Here is a 22,732-nt window from a genome sequence, read left to right on the forward strand (position 1 = left end):
GGGTAAAAAAGTAATCATATATGCTACATAAGCATTTTACGTATTATTTTGTGCACACGCACACATGCACACAAAAGAAGTATAACTGCATATTTCTTCTCGACAGATATAAAAAGCCATTGTATAAAAATATGTACAAAATTGAATTGTTGGGCTTATCACATATGGAATTGTAATATTTGACAATAACAGCACAAAAGAGGCGGGGAAGGGGGAGCCAGGCTGTACTGAAGTAAGGAAATGACATCAAGTGGTAACTCATATACACGGGAAGAAATGAAGAGAACCAGAATAATTAATTAAAAGGTTAATGTAATAAATATTTTTTAAAAGAATACCTGTGTGTACTTACCATGTGCCAGGCTAGAGTCTCTATTTTAAGCTTGTTACATGTGTTACCTCGTAACCCTTTAAAGAAGATGCCATTGTTATCCCTGGTTTAATCATAGTGCCTACTGCAAAGTGTTGTTGAGAGATTGTGTGAATTAATGTGTGTAAATTGCTAGAACAGTGTCTGGCATGTGGTCCTGGTCCAATAAATGTCATCCTGCTGGAATAGGGGTGCAGATGTACATGGGTGAGGGAGGCTGAGGAAGGGTGAAAAAGCCCTGGCGTGGCTTCCTTGCAGGCTTCTGAAGCCTGGGCCTGGTAGATGACCAGTGTCACTAGAATTAGATCAAGTCTGAACATTGTTTCTGTCTACACATACTAACACACAGGGTACCAAATTGTTTTCCATTTCTTGCTGGCTCTTATTGCACCCGTTAGCCGCAGGGTCTGTGAGCACTGGGTGTTCAGCTGGAGCTGCCAGAGGCAGTGGCCCGAGCAGGCTCCTAACTGCCAACAGTTAGACTTCATGTCACAGAATTATGAGGTTTGCAACCCCCATTGCCACTATGTTTAAGCAGAATCTAAAGGAAGAAGAAAGTATGCAATCCTGCCTTTTCTAAAGGGTGTTTTTCTTTCCGCAAATGCTGAAAACTAAAAATCAATGTCTGGTGTGGTGGGAGTTAGGTGGTGGCTCCCTTCACCTTAGGGCTGGTCTTTGGGCTGGTGTGTCTCTCCTGCTGCTGGGGTCCCTGGTGTGCCCTCTGGCTGAGTTGTGTGACTTGGCATGGCAGAGAGTTGGGTTGTACCTGCAGGGCATGGCTGATGGTGGGTCTGGGAGTGATTTGAGTCATTAGTCAGAGGAGCAGAAAGCTCCGAGAAGCAGAAATACTTGCTCAAGAACTCATCTCTATGTTGTTGGAAAAAGGCAGAATTTTTTTAAATGTATGGATTAAATGGAAAAGAAAGCTGGTCTCCATCTCTTCATAGGTGTAGGTGTTGGGGAGACGTGAATAGAGTCTGCGCTTGGGGGCTACACATACCCAGCTATGAATCCAAACTGTCACGTACAAACTGCCTTAGAGAGCTCTCTCTATATATCTGTGTGTGTGCACACACATGCACACGTGTGTATGCAAAAGTGCGCACACACACACATATATAATGTATAAAATGCTTATGTAGTATATATGATTACTTTTTTTACCCAAGAATATCACACTTTCCACATTGAGCATATGGAACTTCCTCATATGTAATAGTTACAGAATATTCTATTATATGGTTGAATCCTAATTTATTTAACCAGCATCCCCTGCCCCCCTCCCCAGCATTGGTCATTGAAGCAGCAGAGATATGCTTCCACATGCATCTTAGCATAGTTTTCCCAATATAGCCATAGAGTACATTCCTAGCTATCGAATTACTAGGTCATGGAATAATTACATGTTTAATTTTGGAGGATTCCACCAAATAGATCTGTACACTCACTCCTACCAAGAATATATGAGAGTGCTGTGTCTTACAACGTTGTCTGCCAGCATATTCTCTCTCTCTCTCTCTCTGTATGTGTATGTGTGTGTCTCAGAAGGGGTTTACCAATTCTACTGGTGGATATTGTATTTTTTTATTCGTTAATTTCCGCTGTCTTATTATTCCCTTTCTCCTCTTATGGGGTTTATTTACATTCTTTTTCCACTTTCTTGGGCTAGGTAGTTAGATGGTTTACTTCTAGCCCTTCTTTGTTTTCTAATATATGCCCTTAAGGTTATAATTTTCCTCCTAAGCTAAGTTTGCTTTACCCAACAAGTTTTAAAAGTTTCGTGTCTATCATTATTCAGTTCAACAGACAAAGAGAACGTCTTAGTCAGAGAACAAAAGGCACATTAACTTCAGATTAATTCTACATATAGTTTAAACCCACAAGACAGTATTATTATTCCTTTTTTCCTTTTTATACTCACTGTTCTTGTTGTTGTTGTTGTTTTGAGATGGAGTCTCACTCTGTCGCTCAGGCTGGAGTGCAGTGGCGCCATCTCGGCTCACTGCAACCTCTGCCTCCTGGGTTCAAACAGTTTTCCTGCCTCAGCCTCCCAAGTAGCTGGGAATACAAGCATGCACCACCACGCCCAGCTGATTTTTGTATTTTTAGTAGCGACAAGGTTTCACCATGTTGACAAGGTTGGTCTTGAGCTCCTGACCTCAGGTGATCTGCCTGCCTTGTGCTCCAAAGTGCTGGGATTACAGGCATGAGCCACCACCCCCAGCATACACTCACTGTTTATTGAGATTTATACACATAATCACTCTTTTTATTGCTCCTCTTCTCTTCTGCATTTCTATGCTTCAGTGCCAATCATTCTGCCTGAAGAATCTGTTTAGTAATTTTTTTAATTCAAGTCAGCTGATGACAACTTTCTTCCATTTTTGTTTGCTGAAAATATTTCTATGTTGCCTTCAATGTTGAGGAATATTTTTACTGGACAGGAAATTCTAAGTGGACGATTACTTTCTTTAAGCATATTAAAGGTGTTTTCATGTTTTGTTCTGGCATTCATCATTCCTGTGTCTGATGTTTCATGCCTCTTGATATGTCCAGTAACTTTTGATTGAATGCTAGACATCTGTGTGGAACACAGTAGAAGTTTTTGGCATTGTCATCTTCCCCAAAGTAGGATTCACTTTTGCTTTTGGCAATCTGTTAGATAGGAGAAGGTTGCCTATATCCAGTCACAAATTGAGCTGATGTGAAGATGGGTTTCAGTCTTTGTAAAGGCGGATCTATTACTTGCTCACCTAGAGTAGGAGCCTTCCCAGACCCCCATTTGAAAGACTGAGCTATTTACCAGACCTGTCTTCCTTGGCAAGCTCTAAACTCCAATGTTGAGTCTGTAGCATCATAAGATTGCTGTAACATCTGGACAACCTTTTGTTCTGCCTCTCAGACTCATATTCTGTGTGAACTGGCACATACTTCAAGTGCAGAATTGTACAAAATGTAAGGCTTATCTCGATGCATTTCCTTCATCTTCAATTATTGACCTCTAAAATATTGGTTTCCTTGATTGCTCTCCAATGTCTTCCAATAGATTTAATCCAACTGTTTCAATTATTTTCAGCAAGAAGGTTGGTCCAATGCTATATAAGCTAGTTCATTATAGCCAGAAATGGAAGTCTGAACTCTGTTTTTATTTCCATTGATTGATTTATTTTTTCATCAGCATCAAACTGCTTAAATGTTTGTAGCTGCATAATAAGCATGAATAGCTGGTAGTTCCCACTCACTTATGTTCATCTTTAAAAGAAATGCCCTGGTTATTCTAAAATGCATCTTTTAGACTAACCCCAGAACCATGCATCATCTTCTAAACCAAACTTATTGCATTGAATTCATAGGTTAATTTAAAGATGAGTTGATATTTTTATAACATTGTATTCCTATTTTAAAATGTGGTATTTTATTTATCAGTCTTGTTTTATGTTCATCCATATATATTTTTAAGGTGAGGTCTCACTATGTTGCCCAGGCTAGTCTTGAATTCCTGAGCTCAAGCCATTCTCCTGCCTCAGCCTCCCAAGTGTTGAGATTACAGGCATGAGCCACTGTGTCTTGGTCATTCAACAGTAGTTTTAAGGTTTTCTTTATGTAGCACTGGTATATAACTTATTATTTCCAATAGTTTATCATTTTGTTACTAGATAGCTATTATTTTCTAATGCATTACATTTTCCGACTGGCTACTATTAGTGCAGAGCTATTTATTTTTTAATGTTATTTTTGTGTACAGCCATTTATCTCAACACTTGTATTTTTTCTTATCTTTTTTTTCAGCTGGTTTTGATTTGGGCATCCATATGTTTACAGTGTTGCACAGGTGGTGATGATGTACCCCAAGAAGTTTCAAATCACTGATGTAAGACATTTTGCTTTATGCAGGAGGTCCTGGAATTTTCTGGAGTATCATCAATAGTATAGAAGTCTCAATCTAGCAAATCATGTAGATACAGCAAACAGTCAGAGCTGAGCAGAGCCCAGGTTCCAAATTCTCAGTAGAAATAAGGACTCTTCTGTTGCGGGGCTGTTTCAAATGCTCTGTGTCTATATAGTAGGACATTTGTTGTACCCCAGGCATCAGGGGTAAAAATACCTTTAAAATCTTTCAAATAAAGTCTGACTTATTGATTGATTGATTAATTGATTGAGATGGAGTCTCACTGTGTCTCCCAGGCTGGAGTACAGTGGCGCGATCTCAGCTCACTGCAAGCTCCGCCTCCTGGGTTCATGCCATTCTCCTTCCTCAGCCTCCTGAGTAGCTGGGACTACAGGCGCCCGCCACCACGCCCGGCTAATTATTATTATTATTATTATTATTTTATATTTTTGGTAGAGACTGAGTTTCACTGTGTTAGCCAGGATAGTCTCGATCTCCTGACCTCGTGATCCACCTGCTTCGGCCTCACAAAGTGCTGGAATGACAGGTGTGAGCCACCGTGCCCGGCCAAGTCTGACAAAATTTCTAAGAATGCTAAAAAAAATTTCTGTTGTTTAAGCTAGAAATTCCACTTCATTTCACTTGCAGAATTTATCCTGAGAAAATTCTTGCAGATGCCCACAGATATTTAGCTGTACGTATGGTTTATTGTTGATTACAATAGAGGAAATTTTGGAAACAACCTAGATGTTCTAGAGTAGAGAAATGGCTACATCAGTTTTGGTATATGCAAATCAGCAACTATATATATTCTGCAGCTACTAAAAACAGTGCAGAAAATATTGATGCTATTAAGTAAAATAAAACTAGGCCCCACTATGGATGATATGTGCAGTATAGTCCCTTTTTAAAATTATTTTTTTGACAGGGTCTTGCTCTGTCACCCAGGCTGGAGTGCAGTGGTGCGATCATAGCATAACCTTGAACTCCTGGGTGCAAGTGATCTTCTCACTTCAGTCTCCCAAAGCACTGGGATTATAGCACTCCACCACACTTTACCTTCCATTTTATTTTATTTTTACATTTTATTTTAAGTTCCAGTATACAAATGCAAGGTTTGTAGGTTTGTTACCTAGGTAAACGTGTGTCATGGTGGTTTGCCACATCTATCAACCCATAACCTAGGTATTAAGCCCTGCATGCATTAGCTATTTGTCCTGATGTTCTCCCTCCCTCTACCCTCTACTGGCACTGACAGCCCCTGGTGTGTGTTTTTCCCCTCCCTGTATCCATGTGTTCTCATTGTTCAGTTCCCACTTATGAGTAAGGACATGCAATATTTGGTTTTCTGTTTCTGTGTTAGTTTGCTGAGGATGATGGCTTCCAACTTCATCCATGTCCCTGCAAAGGACATATCTCATTCCTTTTTATGGCTGCATAGTATTCCATGGTGTATATGTACCACATTTTCTTTATCCAGTCTATCATTGATGGCCATTTGGTTGATTCCATGTCTTTGCTCTTGTGAATAGTGCTGCAATAAACATACGTGTGCATGTATATTTATAATGGAATGATTTATATTCCTTTGGGTATATACCCAGTAATGGCATTGCTGAGTCAAATGGTATTTCTGGTTCTAGATCCTTGAGGAATATCCATACTGTCTTCCACAATGGTTGAACTAATCTACATTCCCACCAATAGTGTAAAAAGCATTCCTATTTCTACACAGCCTTGCCAGCATCTATTGTTTCTTGACTTTTTAATAATCGCCATTCTGACTGACAAGATGGTATCTCATTGTGGTTTTGATTTGTATTTCTCTAGTGATCAGTGATGTTGAGCTTTTTTTCATATGTTTGTTGGCCACAGAAATGTCTGCTTTTGAGAAGTGTCTGTTCATGTCGTTTGTCTACCTTTTTATGGGGTTGGCTTTTTTTTCTTGTAAATTTGTTTAAGTTCCTTGTAAATTCTGGATATTAGACCTTTGTCAGATGAGTAGATTGCAAAAACTTTCTCCCATTCTGTTAGCTGTCTGTTCACTTTGATGATAGTTTCTTTTGCTGTACAGAACCTCTTTAGTTTGATTAGATCCCGTTTGTCAATTTTTGCTTTTGTTGCAATTGCTTTTGGTGATTTCATCATAAAATCTTTGCTGATGCCTGTGTCCTGAATGGTATTGGCTATATTTTCTTCTAGGGTTTTTATGGTTTGGGATTTTACATTTAAGTCTTTAATCTATCTTGAGTTAATTTTTGTATAAGGTGTAAGGAAGGGGTCCAGTTTCAGTTTTCTGCATATGGCTAGCCAGTTTTCCAAGCACCATTTATTAAATAAGGAATCCTTTCCCCATTGCTTATTTTTGCCAGGTTTGTTGAAGATCAGATGGTTGTAGATGTGTGATCTTATTTCTGAGATATCTGTTCTGTTACATCGATCTCTGTGTCTGGGTACCAGTGCCATGCTGTTTTGATTACTGTAGCCTTGTAGTACAGTTTGTAGTCATGTAGCATGATGCCTTCAGCTTTGTTCTTTTTCTTAGAATTGACCTTCTATTTTAAATGCATAGAAAATTTCTGCAAAGAAAACAATGATAGAATTACTATTATCACTACTCAGTTAGTGCTACCTGGTTAGATGACCCTCCTACTTGGTGTTTATGTCCATGTCTTTGGGGAAATATTGTGATATTTATGAGACATCTTGTTGGACTTTCAGTAAAGGCATTGTCAGCTCTTTCTCCAGTTGGACTTCTTCTTTTGTTAAGAGCAGTGACCCTTGGTGGGTGCCCATCATGCCCCTTGGTCCCTATGGAAACTGGACCATCAGTTACCTCGTGCCAAACCAAGGATGAGAGGAGTTGTATTAGACACTGATCTCCACTCCAGGAAGTTTTGGAATGCAGTGTGGCAGGGGTATGCCAGAGCTTGGTATCCTCAGCTCTGTAGCCTGGACTCCTGGCAGACAGGCTAGCTGTGGCTTTGCTCTTAGTCTCAGGGCAGAGAGAGCCTCACATTCCAAAAGCATAATCCTGAGGTTTTGTTTTTGTCAAAGGACAGGAATCCCTGCCTGGCAATGCTCACTCTCCAAAGGGCCTCAACAATGTGGCAGAGAGAGTTTGGCGGGGCCAGCAGGGAAAAGGGGTCATTCATCAGGACCTCCCTCCCCCATTAGCTGGCAGCTTCATGACCACTTGTTAGGGGCCAGTGTCTCTAACTAAGAGGATCCCAGGTTGAAAGAGCAGGACTGTAATGACACCTAGAGGTCTCCAGTCTCCAGGTGACACATCCGCTTCTGATGCTGAGTCCCTGCTATGCTTGACACGTCCTTAGTACACACTTGACCCATGTTTGCTAACATTATATTTATCCTTTGTCTACTGAGATGCCACTCTGCCCACCATGAAGACAATTTTTACATCATTAAACAGAGCATTTTTATCTCCTCACATCAGAAAAAACTAAAATCTCTCCAATTCGTTGATATGGAGGTAAGAGAGGAGACAGGAGGGCTGAAATTTGCCAGAGATGGAAAATAAAATTCTGCAGGGAGCAACTGCCATGGAATTTGGAGAGCTGGACAAAGATGAGAAAGTCTGAGCCATTTTGCCCTTTTCAGGGGCAAATTTACCTTACTAAATCTGCCTTGTTATCACTTTTTGGGTATCAGGTTGTGCTTCTTTCTTTCTTCTTCTTTTTTTAAAATCTTTTTGAGATGGAGTCTCACTCTGTCGTCCAGGTTGGAGTGCGATGGCGCGATATCAGCTCACTGCAACCTCCACCTCCCAGGTTCAAGTGATTCTCCTGCCTCAGCCTCCCAAGTAGCTGGGATTACAGGTGTGTGCCATCACGCCTGGCTAATTTTTGTATTTTTCGTAGAAACGGGGTTTCACCAAGTTGGCCAGGCTGGTCTCAAACTCCTGACCTCAAGTGGTTTCCCTGACTCGGCCTCTCAAAGTGCTGGGATTACAGGTGTGAGCCACCTTGCCTGGCCAGGTTGTGCTACTTTTTTATTGCAGCATTGTACTGAGATGGCATGAGGTAACCCAGACTTACTTGACAAGTCTTTCATAAGTCTTCACAACAACTCTTATGAAGTTATCCCTGTTTTACAGATGAAGAAACTGAGGTTCAGCGTGGTCATGTGACTGGCCCAGGATGGTACATGGGAGAGCCAGCATTACATCCCAGATTTGCCTACTTCCATGTGCCATTCACTCCCCCATATAGCTGTAAACTCTGGGGACTAAACTATGACCCCCAGGCCCTCCGTCACTGTCACGTTCTGGACAAGGCCATGCCTGGAATTTATATGACATCAAGGTAGTAAGAAGGAGCTAAGTTAGTGAGTAAAGAAGTTATTTGGGTAACTTCCATTGTGTATCAAATTATCTTGAAACATAATGGTATAAAACAGCAACTGTTTTATTGTGCTCATGATTTTGTAGGTGTGGAATTTGGAAAGTGCTCAACTAGGCAGTTTTTACATGGAGTTTCTCATGCAGATGCAGTCAGATGTTGGCTGGGGCTGCAGTTATCCGAAGGCTCAACTGGGCTGGACGTCCATCCAAGATGGCCCAATCCCATGGCTGGCAGCTAGTGCTGGCCGTTGGTTGGAAGCTTAGTTGGGCTGTCAAGCAGAGCACCTGCACATACTCTCTAAACAAGTGGTTCTCAACCAGAGATGGTTTTCCCATCAAAGGGACACTTTTGTCTATCACAACTAGAGTGCTACTAACATCTGGTGGATAGAGGCTAAGGATGCCATCCTGCAATGCACAAGACAGCCCCCAACAACAAAGAAATATTCAGCCACAAATGTCCATAGGGCTAAGGTGGAGAAACCCTGTTCTAAAGCATGGTGGTCCCAGAGTGTCAGGTTTCTTACATGAGGCTGGCTTCCCCTGAGGGAACTCCAGAGAGAACCTGGTAGAAGCTACACCTCCTCTTAAGACCCAGCCTCGGAAGTCACATAATGTGAGGTATGGTGGCTCACACCTGTAATCCCAGCACTTTGAGAGGCCGAGGCGGGTGAAATCACTTGAGGTCAGGAGTTCGAGACCAGCCTGGCTGACATGGTGAAACCCCATCTCTACTTAAAAATATAAAAATTAGCTGGGCGTGGTGGTGGGCACCTGCAATCCCAGCTACTCGAGAGGCTGAGGCAGGAGAATTTCTTGAACCTGGGAGGTGGAGTTTGCAGTGAGTGGAGATCATGCCATTGCACTTCCAGCCTGGATGACAGGGTGAATGAAACTCCATCTCAAAAAAAAAAAAAAAAAAAAAGTCACATAGCATCACTTCTGTGTTCTTTATTTGTCAAAGCAGTCACAATGCTGCCTAGACTCATGTACAGGAGACAGGGCCCCCTCCTCTTAGTGAGAGGAGTGGAGTGTCAAAGATTTTGTGGTCATTTTTTCACAACCAAGGAAGATAATGGGGATCAGCATGGTGGGAAGCAGGCAGGGCCAGAGAAGCACTGGGGATTTTCCTCTGGTCACCAGCCCATCCTGCTGGACACTGGCCACGCTGACACTGAGTCACTGGACAAGCTCCCAGGAGCAGCTCTTGTCACTGACTCCAAAGCCTTGTCAAGAACCCCTACACCATGAACACTTTATCAAAGCACTCTGAGTTTTCTCTGGACCAGTAGGAAACTGAGATCAGGGTGTCTGTATTTGACTCTCTTTCCACTTTCTTCCTCCTTCTCTCCAGTTAAACCCTATCCATCCTTCCCAGCAGTTGATAACTGGGCTCTCACTTGCTCCTGTAACCTCTATCTACCTCTGGGCACCTAAGCACTTCATTGCAAGTCCTTTTATTATTGACTTGAGCAGGGGAATGTGCCATTAATGAATTAATCTCCACAAGACATTTCTCCCTAGTTGCTAGTCATGGATGATAATTAGCAACTGTTAATTCCTGATAATTAACAAGCTAATACTTAGAGGTAATGGTGCCTTGATAATCATCCTAAAAAGCTCCTGTCTCTACTAAAAATACAAAAAAAATTAGCCGGGCACAGTGGCGGGCCCCTGTAGTCCCAGCTACTTGGGAGGCTGAGGCAGGAGAATGGTGTGAACCTGGGAGGTGGAGCTTGCAGTGGGCCAAGATCGCGCCACTGCACTCCAGTCTGGGCTACAGAGTGAGACTCCGTCTGTCTCAAAAAAATAAAAATAAAAATAAAAATAAAAATAAAAAGCTCAAGAAGGCTGCCTGCTTCTGGAACCCAGTCCTCAAAGGACGACACTACATGTTAGCATCTCTACCCCAGGAGTTTAGCTGGAGCCCTGCACTTTTGTATACAAGGGCAGTGATTGGAGAATAGATCACTCTAATCTTTGATTTAGTTTTCTTCTCTGATTCTGGAAACAATACATGTTCTTTGAGAAACTTTGTTGAGCACAAAGAAGTATTAAAAAAAAAATGCATAACCTAATTACCTGGAAGCAGCCAGCATCAACATTTTGGGTTATTTCTTTCCAGTCTGTGATTTTTGTTTACAGTTAAGTTAAAAGCGTGATGTTGCATTCAACTTCATTCATTTACTATTATAGTGTAAACATTTATCTTGTGGTAGCAACTTATAAAAAATGGCTCCTCTCCTATAAGAAAAATCAAATGAACGTGAGATTCGTGGGATAGAGAAGGAACCGTGTAAAAGCAGAAGCTCGAACAAGGGCCTAGGAATGCAGTCCAGACTAGGGTGCATTCAAGGTCACTCCTGTCCCTACTGAAGACACTGGGTGGGAGAATATTTAACATATGCACAACTATGTAGGAAAAAGACTAAAAGGCAATGAACTAAGATATTAATAATGATGGTGTTCTCAGAGTGGGAAAGCGCAGGTAATTTTCATTTTCTGTGTTATATAATTTTCTGTGCAATACAGAAAAAAAAGTACTGGGTCAGGATCTAAAATACTTCTAGTGCACACTTTTATCTTTCCAAGTAACTGGCTGGGTAATCCCAGGTACTTCTCCCTTCTGGACCTTGGTTTCCTGTGTGTGGTTTGAGGGAAATATTAGTCCTGCCACCCCACAAGGTGGGTTTCAGAAGTAGAAATCCTGGGTCATAGTGCACCTCCAAGAAGCTACTAGAAGATATGGCTGCATGACTCCCAACAATATGCCCTATAGTATCAAACAAGAAGCCTTTATGTGACACTTGGCCACTTCTAAAGAAACATTTCCGAATACTGTGTCTCATGCATTTCTAGATTGCCTGAGTGACCTACTCTGGATGATTTTCCTTCTTCCCAACACTCTTTGAACCCATATTTCTTCAGCAGGGAGATAATGTAGTCCAAGCATAGACTTTGGAGTTAGACCTGGGTTTAAAACCAGCCTACCGCTCACCTATGATTTCCTGTAGGCTACTCAACATCTCTAACCCTGAGTTTCTCCATCCACAAAGTGGGGCTAATCCCACCTACTCATGAGGTTATCGTGAGGTCCTGATGAAACCCTGTACATGAAGGGCTTTGCACAGTGCCTGGGGACTAACCCACACTCAGTCAATAACATTATTTATTTATAAATAAATAGGCTTACATAATAGAAGCATAATTTTGTAATGAATAAGATTGCTATTTTTCACCCCAGGTAGCATTCCATAAATGTATTACATACTCTGGAAATAGATGAAACTTTTTGGTTTTCCTAGGTCTATTCCAGGCTTTAGGATCTGCTGTTGTAGAGTCTGGCAGGCAAGGTCATTTTCAGCCTCTTCCTTTATTTCTTGCTTTTGTAGATTAAGATCCAATCTCCTCTCCACTTTCATCTTTTCAAATCTCCAAGACATGAATCTTTTTCATCTCTCTGCCAAGCTTAGCATTAAGATTGGCTGCTCAGCTTCAACCAGGCAACAGCAGTCATGCTTCGGAAGCTCTGATCCATTCTCTTTGCAAGACGCAGGGGCTTAGTCCACTGTTGCTTAATAACAATACCTTATGCCAGGATCATGCTTTAGATTTTTTTCAAAGCATAGTGGTATCTGCTGTCACGTTTAATCACACCAGCAATTTTGTGGAGTGAGCAAGGCAGGTCTTCCTATTCTTTCTGGCAGGTAGTGTGGTTCCCAAAGCGGGTTTCACAGAACATGATGTCTTTTTTTTTTTTTTTTCTTCTCTCAATTAAGTTTGGAAAATACTGAAATAAGCAAAGCTAATCAGGCTTTTCAAAGTCTTTACCATAATGTGCAATGCAGTTCTTCAAGAGCTAGGTGCAGTGCTTCTCACAAGGTGGTTTTTTTTCCTTTTAACCAAAGTCACTTTTTCTAGAATATTCCATGGAATTATTGCTCCATATAACCCACTTTGGATAAACTCATGGGGGTCGGAGTTTGAGAATGCAAGCCTTGTAAAAGGGTTTGGGAGTAGGGCAAGGTAAGGTTCAAATGCAGGTAACACCGTTTGCCAGCTGAGTGCTCTTATGTAAGCTTCTTAACCTCTCTAATCTCAGTTTGCTCACTTGTAAAATGGGGATGGTAATAAAATAGCCAGGATTAGAATAGGGAGTAAAGTACTTAACAGGATGCCTAACAATGATAAACATTTGATATACTTTAGCTTTTATTATTAGTCTCTTCCTCCATGTTATCCAGGAGAAAATTAGGCTTCAGAGAGTGTCTTCATTTGTTCTGTGTTGCTATAAGAGAATACCTGAGACTGGATAATTTACAAAGAAAAGAGGTTTATTTAGCTCTTGGTTCTGCAGGCTGAAACATTCAAGGCCATATCCCCGGCCTGTGATGAGGGCTTTCATATGGCATCACAACACAACAGAGAAGGGCAAGAAGGAAACGGAGGAAACCTGAGGCCTTATAACAACTCTGTCTCAAGGGAACTAATTCATTCCCTCAAACTAATCCAGTCTTCCAGGGTGAGAACTCACCACCATGATTAACAGCACCAAGCCATTCCTGAGGGATCCCATGACCCCAGACACCTTCCACTAGGCCCACCTCCCCACACTGCCACATTGAGGATCAAATTTCAACATGAGGTTTGGTGGGGACAAAAAAACCACCTTATCCAAACTATAGCAGAGAGGTTAATTTCCCAACCTTACATGGACGTTTAGTAGCATGGTTGAGTGTAGTAAGTTCAAGGCTCTGTTCGCCTATGGGAGCCATATCCCTTTGTTCTCCACTGCTCCCCTTACCCCTGCTAACCATCTTTGGAGTTTCAATTCCATTTCCTTTGGCAGATGTTGGGACTTTGTGAGCTTCAAGTGTAAATGACAGTATTTGGCTAACTACTATTAATATAAAAATACTATCATTACAATGTCACGACTGCTTCCCACCAATTGGCAGCAGCCTTGCCCGGGGCCTCTGCTAGGAGTCGGCTTCTCTTCCTCAGGACCTGGGTTCTGCCTGTTACGATGCTACCCTACCTTCAGTCAGAACGGGATGCTGTGGTTTCCCATTTTTCCAGCTCGCAAACTCTGCAAGCAGCAATACCTCTGATTTTGTCACCTCTTCCGCAGCCGCAAGCACAGGGCTTATAGGCACTTTACTAGATACCTGTGCTAGATACAAGCTGTCCTGCTCCCCTCTGCCTGCATGGAGAATGACTTGGCTGCATGGAGAGGGCTGACTGTTTGGCGTTTCATTTATTCCTCCTTTGTCAAAGCCAACACAGAAAGGATCATTGTGGCTTAAAGCCCTGTCCTCTTCAGCCTTGCAAACGTGGACATAGACTCATGCATGCCTCTGGGAAGCCAATGTGTGGCTCACTCTGTAGATCAATCAACTTTCCCATGATCAACTGCTAGGGCAGGGCAGACTTGTGGAATCAGGGCCAGCGTGCACCCCCCAACCCCTTCTCACAAAGAGGCTCTAATCTCTCTCACTCTCCTCCTAAACTCAGACTCTGTAGACAAATCTGGCTTCTATCCCTTTTCAGCTGTCTCAATACCCACCCGTGCCTCGGATCTCAACTGGGACATGATACCATCCCTGGGGTAGGGCCCTAGGACACCACTGGAGCCCTGATATTGGTGGACTGCACCAAAGCACTGCTGCACCTCTTTCCTAAACATCACTAACATCCTGTTTCAAAAGTTCTGACTTTGCAATATTGCAAGGAGCCAGTGAAAGATGCTGACAGTGTATAGCGAACTTGCAGCCACGGCTGGCTTGGGTGACACAACCTTTCTGAGTTGCCCCAGGCCTCACCCTCTTCTAGAGATGGCTCTGCCTGCCCCCTCCAACCCCACTGGATGACCCCTTCTGGGCCCTTGTCGTATCCTGGGTTTTCCCCCATCATCGCAGTTGCTACATTACAATGCCATCACCTGTTTGATTGGCACAGCACTTCTCAGATTTTAGTAGGCAGACAACTCACCTGGATCCTGTTAAAATGCAGATTTCAATTTAGGATGTTGGAAAGGCCAGAGAATCTATTTTTCTTTTTTTTTTTTTTTTTTTTTTTTTTTTTTTTTGAGACGGAGTCTTGCTCTGTCGCCCGGGCTGGAGTGCAGTGGCCGGATCTCAGCTCACTGCAAGCTCCGCCTCCCGGGTTCACGCCATTCTCCTGCCTCAGCCTCCCGAGTAGCTGGGACTACAGGCGCCCGCCAGGTCGCCCGGCTAGTTTTTTGTATTTTTAGTAGAGACGGGGTTTCACCATGTTAGCCAGGATGGTCTTGATCTCCTGACCTCGTGATCCACCCGTCTCGGCCTCCCAAAGTGCTGGGATTACAGGCTTGAGCCACCTCGCCCGGCCGAGAATCTATTTTTCTAACCAGCTGCCTGGTGATGCCCGTGTGACTGGTCTAGGGACCATACCTGGAGTAGCAAAGACCAATTGTTCTGAACTTTGGCTACACATTAGAATCACTTGGCAGCATTTAAAAAATACCATTGCCCAGGCCCCACTTGAGCCCAGCTGTATCAGAATCTCTTGGAGCAGCGCCAGGGTATCAGGGATTTTTAGACACTTCCTAGGTGATTCTAGATTACAGCCAGAGCACAGGAGCCCTGAGACTGGCTATGGGCTCCATGGGGGCTGGCATCCATCTGCCTCGCTGTCCACTGTTTTCTAGCTCCAAGTCCAGTGCCTGACCCTGGCAGGTATCAGCAGGTGGGGCTTGTGGTTGACCTTGCATAGACACTTAGCTTCTATTTTTCTTGTTCAGAGCTGGCCCCTGCCAACATAGTGTGCTGAGCAGGCAAGAGTCAGCCCATTTCTGATTAGGTGGATTTAGGAGGCTGTTGCACTTGGACTGTGGTGTGGCTTCTTTACTTGTGTTGACCCAGTCCTGCAACTTAGTGTCACATGAGGAGGATACCTTCCTCCAAGAAGTCTTCCCTGCCCCTCTACTCCTTCCCAAGGCTGCTGCCAGTGTCCTGTCTGGAGCCAGCATCTCTCACAGAGTGTACTGGAGTCTCAGAATCCTTTTCAACACAGAGAAGCTCACCCAGCAGAGTGCTCTCCTCCATTCTTCCTCTCTACTTCCTGGACAGGTCTCTACCACAGCCCTCAAAGGGCTGCATTTAATTGCTTTGGGGGTGCATTTGTTCTTCTAGATGGGAAGCCCTTCAATGACAAGGATAGTGTCATGTTCATTTTTGTATCTCCAATGTCTGGCACAATGGGTTGCTGAATGAATGAATGAATGAATGAATGAATGAATGAATGAAAGTACCCAGCAAGGGGACTCCCAGAGAGGACAAGGGGGTCCTTGCAGTGGCATGCCAAGAATGCTCTGAATTGCTGCAGGGTTGGGGAGAGGGTGGCACCTCTGTTGCGGTGACTCGGTGTCCTGGGGGTTGCCTGGTGGTCTTTACCCATCCACTGAGCCAGGTTGGGGGTTGACTTTAGTTACTGGCTCCTCATCTTTGTCTTCTCAGAGCCGTGAGCACTGCCACCTGCTCACCCACTCTCCCTGGCCCCAGAGCACAGTCCGTGCTGGTGGGAGTGTGACAACTGGCCGCCCAGCAACGGTCCAGGAAGATGAGTGCCTGCGGGAGGAAGGCCCTGACCCTGCTGAGCAGCGTCTTTGCTGTCTGTGGCCTGGGCCTCCTGGGTATCGCGGTCAGCACTGACTACTGGCTGTACCTGGAAGAGGGTGTGATTGTGCCCCAGAACCAGAGCACTGAGATCAAGATGTCTCTGCACTCAGGCCTCTGGCGGGTCTGCTTCCTTGCAGGTAAAGGTACCCAAGGTTGGGGACAGCCCTGCCCCCTGACATCACCTGCCCCAAGAGGTCCCTCCCTGGGAAGAGATGGCCAAGAGATACTGGAAAGAGACCGTTCACCATGGATGATCCCTATATATGGCGGGTGGTGCTCCCTGCAGTGACTGGGACCCTGTTCCAAACTCAAGTCCTGATTCTCGATGTTCATTTGAGCCAGTCTTTTCACCTCCCAGGTCTTCCTTCCTGAAAGATGCATGTAACTATGCCTTCCCCACACTCTGCTCCCAGGACTAGATACGAATGACACTGCACAGATCTCAAATGTTCATGCATGCCTTAGCTCATTGAAGTATTGATCCCATATAATCCTCCCAACAGTACTGCAACACAGGACTCATTATTTCCACTTTGCAAATGCAGAAATGAAGATTCAAAGCGGTTAAGTCTCCTTAACTCAGCTTCCTTGCATTCACTAGTTTATAGAAGATACTTGGCAGTTTCTCTGTTCCTCCATAAAATGGCACAGAGGAAATGCATGAGCAGGTCCCTCCAGCTTCTGCTGCATGGTAGAGGTTTTGACCCCACTTATCTGGACCTGCCTTTTCACTCACTAGGGGCTTCTCTGTAACCCTTCAAGTTACCACCCCAAGCATTCTATCCCTTATCCCTTTATTATGGCCCAAGACCTGCCTGCACAAGAAAAGCATCTCCAAGTCATACAAGACTAGCTGCAAGCCTGGGCTGGCCTGGATTGCCACAGTGTGGTCACTGGGCTTTTCTTGGTAGGGACCTGTAACTTATGTGTGCATTGGGAAGACACACAGTTTGGCTCTCCCAGCCTTTTTCCTCCCAGCTTGATAGTACAGCTTTGGGGGTTGGAGTGGGTATTGGTTCCCACCAGTATTTAGCAGGGAAGATACCTCAAGGTGTTGAGTCTGCCATGGGAATGGCATCCAACTCTGACTTCTTCTGCCCCAGACTGAGTGGCATTGGTCTGTGCTTAAATCTGGAGTTTGAAGTCACTAGGATCTGGTTTCCAGGGCAGTTGACAAGGCTTTTGGAGTTCTGCTCCATGACACCCACACTGGACAATCTAAGTCAGCTATGCACCATTGTCAGCCCCATCTGGCCAAATGCTATGAGATGGCACCAGTTGTTCACTCAGCATGGAGAGTTTGCAATACCAACCTCTTTTCATGTGACTCTTGGTGCTTGGGTCCATCCTCACACAGGTGCTTCTCCAGGAAGGTTGTCATGTCAGGACATGCCTCCACCCCTGCTGTGGGCTATGAGCCAGGGACAGGACCCCCATAGGGTTTGGATCCAGCTCAGGTGCAAAGACACAGCAGGTCAAAGATGCTAAAAACACCTGGAAATACCATTTGAATGAACTAACTTCAAATCCATATTCAAGAAGGACCTGGAAATACGATTCTTGTCTCCACAGGTGAGGAGCGGGGGCGTTGCTTCACCATTGAATATGTGATGCCCATGAACACCCAGCTGACATCTGAGTCCACGGTCAATGTTCTGAGTAAGTGCCTTGAGTCTGGCAACCTGGGCCACTGGCTGGACAGAGAGGAGCAGGGCAGAGGGAAGAGTCAGGGTGCCAGCGTATTTCTCAAGAGGAATGCCCTTAGACTCCACTGGGTATGCTGACCTGAGTTCACTACAGCTTAATTTTCCAGTAGTGAAAACAGGTTGCTGGAGTCTCCCAGTCTACTGACCCAGGCATCAATCAGGGAACTGAGCTCTCTGGATCCCAGGGAGCCTGACTTTATGGCCTTGACCTCAACAGAGTCAGTTCTGCCCCCAGTATGAATTTGCGATATTGCAATGCAATTCTGATACTAATCGCCTGGAGTTAACAGAGACTCCACAGGTTTAAGGTCTCAGCCCCTAGCAAGACTACCCTTATTTCAGATGCCAGCTGCAAATTCAGAGGTCCCTGGCCTCCTGCACTTCTGACCAATTAGCTCCAAATATGGGAGCTCCCGTAACTCCGTCAGGTTCAATAATTTGCAAAAATGACTCACAGAACTAGGAAAGTGCTATACTTACCATTCCAATTTTATTACAAAGGACACAAATCAGGACCAGCCAGATGAAGAGACACATAGGGCAAGGTCTGGGGGTGGGTCCTGAATGTGGAGCTTCAGAGTCTTCTCTCCATGGAATCAGGCTGTGTCACCATCTTCACACACTGATGCGTTCATCAGCCAGGAAGCTCAGCTGAGCTTTGGTGTCCAGAGGTTTTATTGGGTTTCATTACATAGGCATGATTGATTACATTATTGATCATGTGACTGAACTCACCCTCCAGCCCCTTACCTTCCCTAGAGGCCAGACTGATATAACCTGGCTCAAAACCCCAATCTTCTAATCCCGTGGTTGGTGTTTCTAGCCCCCATCCTGAGCCACCTGGTTAGCAAAAACTCAAGTGTGGTTGAGAGACCTACCGTGAATAATGAAGACACTCCCATCCTTGGAAAATTCCAAGAATTTAGAGGTTACCTCTCAGGAACCAAGGACAAAGACTAGCCCCAACAGAACTGCTACCCAAGTAATTACAAGTTGAAGAAAACAGAGGCTGTAACCGTCCCCTGCACCATTCAGAGCAACCTCTTGCCCAAGGAAATGGTGAATCCGCCTGGAAGAGGAAGCAAGATGGAATGACCTGGCCCTTCCACAGCTGCCGTATTTGCAGGCAGGATGGACTCCATATTGGTAGACAGTGTGGACCCCCAGGAGGGTAGTAGCTTATGCCCGGGGGAAATGACAGAGGCCCTGAAGATGCTGACACTTGAAGTCAGACCTTCCAGGCCCACCTCAGGGACAAAAGTCCTGCTAATAATGGGAGATCCCCAGGCCACCTGATGGGGGTAGAGTCTGGGGAACCCCTGCAGGGGTGGAGATTTGAGGACCTGTTGGTAGATACTGCCAGGAACACTCAACTTGAAATGATGAGGAATGAGTCAGGCCTGGAGACTAACAGGCTGCCCTTTTGTCCTGTTAATTAGAGATGATCCGCTCAGCCACACCATTCCCTCTGGTCAGCCTCTTCTTCATGTTCATTGGGTTTATCCTGAGCAACATTGGACACATCCGTCCCCACCGGACGATACTGGCCTTTGTCTCTGGCATCTTCTTTATCCTCTCAGGTAAGTTGTGTTGTTTTCTTTTCTTGCACCCTGCATTTTTTTTTTTTTTTTTTTTTTTGGAGAGGGTCTTGCTCTGGCACCCACGCTGGAGTGCAGTGGCATGATCTCGGCTCACTTCAACCTCCACCTCCTGAATTCAAGCAATTCTCCTGCCTCAGCCTCCCAAGTAGCTGAGATTACAGGTGCCTGCCATCACACCTGGCTAATTTTTGTATTTTTGGTAAAGATAGGGTTTTTCCATGTTGGCCAGGTTGATCTCAAACTCCTGGGCTCAAGTGATTCAACTGCCCTGGCCTCCCAAAGTTCTGGGATTACAGGCATGAGCCACCATGCCCGGCAACCCTGGACTTTTGCTGTTTAACTCCCAACAACTCTGCATTGGGAACTCCTGGAATTAGGACAGGCTGAGTCAGTCATCCAGACAGAATTGAGTCAGAGCTGGAGGAAACATCTGAGGACCCTGGGCCCATTATTACCTTCCAGAAGAGTAACAGAGGCTCCACAGGAGGGGTGACTGCACAGGCTCCCCTCGGGCAAATCTGGGATTGGAACCCAGGGTTCCTTCCTCACTCCACACATCACTACCCCTAAGGACTTTTTAATTCCCACTGTCTTGAGTATTCCTATTTTTGAAGGGCTATGTCTTCATATTTGTGCATGAATATTAAACACAATCTGCCTTTGGAATAATGGATACTTCACCCCCCCCCCCCCCATCCCCCAGCTGTCCTCCCGAGACTCCTGCTCTCTCCTTCCCTCTCCAGTCACACACCACACCATAAACCCTCCTAGACCCCTTCAACATGGACTTGTCTTCCTGGACTGATGTCAGGTTGTACTTCAGTTTTCCTCTTTTTATTCATTCATGATATCTACCAGGCCTTATTCTGGCTACTGGCATCACTGCCTACAAAAAGGGCAGTGTAATGGGAGATACAAACAGTAGACAGGAGATAGGAACCCAGTGTGAATAGGACTATGAATGGTGGCCAGCAAGGACTGCAGTGGGGGGTCAAGACCAGTGGCTGAAACTCAGGGCAAAGATTGGTCATGGAAGACTACCAGGAGGAGGCAAGCTAAAGGATGAGTAAGAATTAGGCAAAGAAGTGAGGTTGGGGGTGGGGGTGGAAAAGTAGCCTGGAGGGAAGAGGGAGGATGAAGCAGTGGGGGAACTGAGTGTAATCATAGCTCATCATGGCAGGTGCAAGGAAAACTGTAGTGAGAAGAGAGACTGGGGAAGGCATCTGAGGTCATCTTATGGATTTCGGACTTTAGGAGAAGCCTTAGATGGATTTTGAGCCAAGGGATGACACGATTGGGTTTGGATTTTAGAATGACCATGCTGGGGAATGGAGGCAGGGAGACTAGGCAAGAGGCTATTCCAATAGTAGAGGTGATGGCCCAAACAGGGGGTTGATGGTGGAGAAGAAAGAAATGAGAGGGTTCGAGTGACATTTGAGAGGTGAACTCAACAGAACTAGGATGAGGCTTCCAGGGAAGAGTCAAGGTGAGTGCCAATTTCTTGCTTGAGCACTGGGTGGATGGCATATCACATCATTGATTCAGGGATCACAGAGAGAAGGAGCAGATTTGGGCAGATCACGAGTTTAGTGTAGGAAATGCTGAGTTTGAGGTATCCTTATGACATCTGGGAAGAGGTGTCCGGAAGGCTGCCAGAGGTCAGCGTCTGGGGCTCATGGGAGTGGCTTGGACCAAAGATAGAGATTGGAGAGCTACCAGCCTAGGGAGTGCGAAAGGAATCCATGGACATGGATGAGATTACTCATGGCTGGTGTGTAGAGTGAGAAGGGGAAAGAAAACAGTAAATAAAGGTGGACTCTTTCTCCTTTTCAAGGTGACCTGTGGAGACCTTTTCTTTTGGAGATAATGACTTGGGCCAAAGAAGTGGCTCTTGGGGCATGTAATTTAGGTGCCCTGGACTGACTGACTGGTTAGGGATCCTGGGGAGAAGATGTCTGGATGGAAAATGGATGGGTGAATAGCTTGAATAATTGATGGATGGATGGAAAGAAAGGAAAAACAGCTATTGGATACCAAGCATTCTGATTACCACCTGACTCCTAAGTAATTTTAGGATCCTTTTCCCAACGTTTTCTTGTCAACGTAGCTTGGGAGCCAGATGGCAGTCAGAAAGTCTGATGCCCAAGAGCCACTCTTTCTTTCTCCTTCCATTCATTCATCCATCCATCCATCCTCCCACCCACACACCTACCCACGCTTCTTTCCATCCATCTGTCCATCCATTTTTCAATCTACCCACCAACCCATCATCCATCCATTCTTCCATCTATCAATCCATCCTTCCACCCTTCCATGCATCAACCCAACACATATTTATTGAGCACCAGCAATGTCATCAGCCCAGCCTTTCCTATGTGGAAATGTGGTATTTCCACACAGTCCAAGAGGTACAGACCTAGGGTTAAGCTTTTCATTTTTCCTTCTGTGAACTTCATGATAGCCAAAGCTATAAACAGTAGCTTTGACATACATGAGGTTTTTCAGCAGTGGGCTACAGGATCAGAAATCTAGGATTGAGATGGGCCACATGAAGTCATTTCAATGATAACAATAAAGAGGGTTCATTTAGGGCACCAATGATTCAAACATAAGTGCCAGGAAGGTTTCAGTCACACCAGTTTTCCTTTAGCATTCATCCTTCCAGATGCCCTAGTTTCATAAAATAATGTGAGTGGAATTAAACCTGAACAGCTCAAAATAGAGTAATTAATTATGTCTTGATTCAATTACAGCTACTAATTGATAGAACTGATGCCTGAGGCAGTCATTTGCACGATGGCAGGAGGAGGTTGGTCCCCCCCGGCCTCTTGATTTAAAGCTTGCCAAAATCTGGACAAACTCACTTTAACCTCCCCTACCTAAAGATCTCAGACAGGCCACACCTTGTGGTCAGGTGGGTTGCACAGACCATGGGCCACATGGGGGCACACCACAATGATAGGTGCCACCTACCATCTTGACTCTCTCTGCCCAGGGGGCCTATTTTACTCTTCAGTTCTGTAAAAGCCACTTTCTAGCTCAGTGGTTCACAGACCTCTTAAGAAAATGCAGTGCTGGCCGGGCGCGGTGGCTCAGGCCTGTAATCCCAGCACTTTGGGAGGCCGAGACGGGCGGATCACGAGGT

At 44.8% G+C, this 22,732-nt stretch overlaps 1 protein-coding gene across 1 annotated transcript in view; it reads left to right on the forward strand.

The window, feature by feature from the left end:
- CACNG5 (calcium voltage-gated channel auxiliary subunit gamma 5) overlaps positions 1 to 22,732 on the forward strand; it is a 52,425-nt gene that overhangs the window by 27,840 nt on the left and 1,853 nt on the right. The window contains exons 2-4 of the mRNA XM_010379984.2: positions 16,119 to 16,417; positions 17,853 to 17,939; positions 19,426 to 19,566. Of these exons, the coding sequence (XP_010378286.1) occupies positions 16,222 to 16,417; positions 17,853 to 17,939; positions 19,426 to 19,566 (424 nt within the window). The 5' untranslated portion in view covers positions 16,119 to 16,221. The remainder of the gene's footprint in view (positions 1 to 16,118; positions 16,418 to 17,852; positions 17,940 to 19,425; positions 19,567 to 22,732) is intronic.

This window comes from Rhinopithecus roxellana, chromosome 19, assembly GCF_007565055.1.
Source record: "Rhinopithecus roxellana isolate Shanxi Qingling chromosome 19, ASM756505v1, whole genome shotgun sequence".
Classification (NCBI taxonomy): domain Eukaryota; kingdom Metazoa; phylum Chordata; class Mammalia; order Primates; family Cercopithecidae; genus Rhinopithecus; species Rhinopithecus roxellana.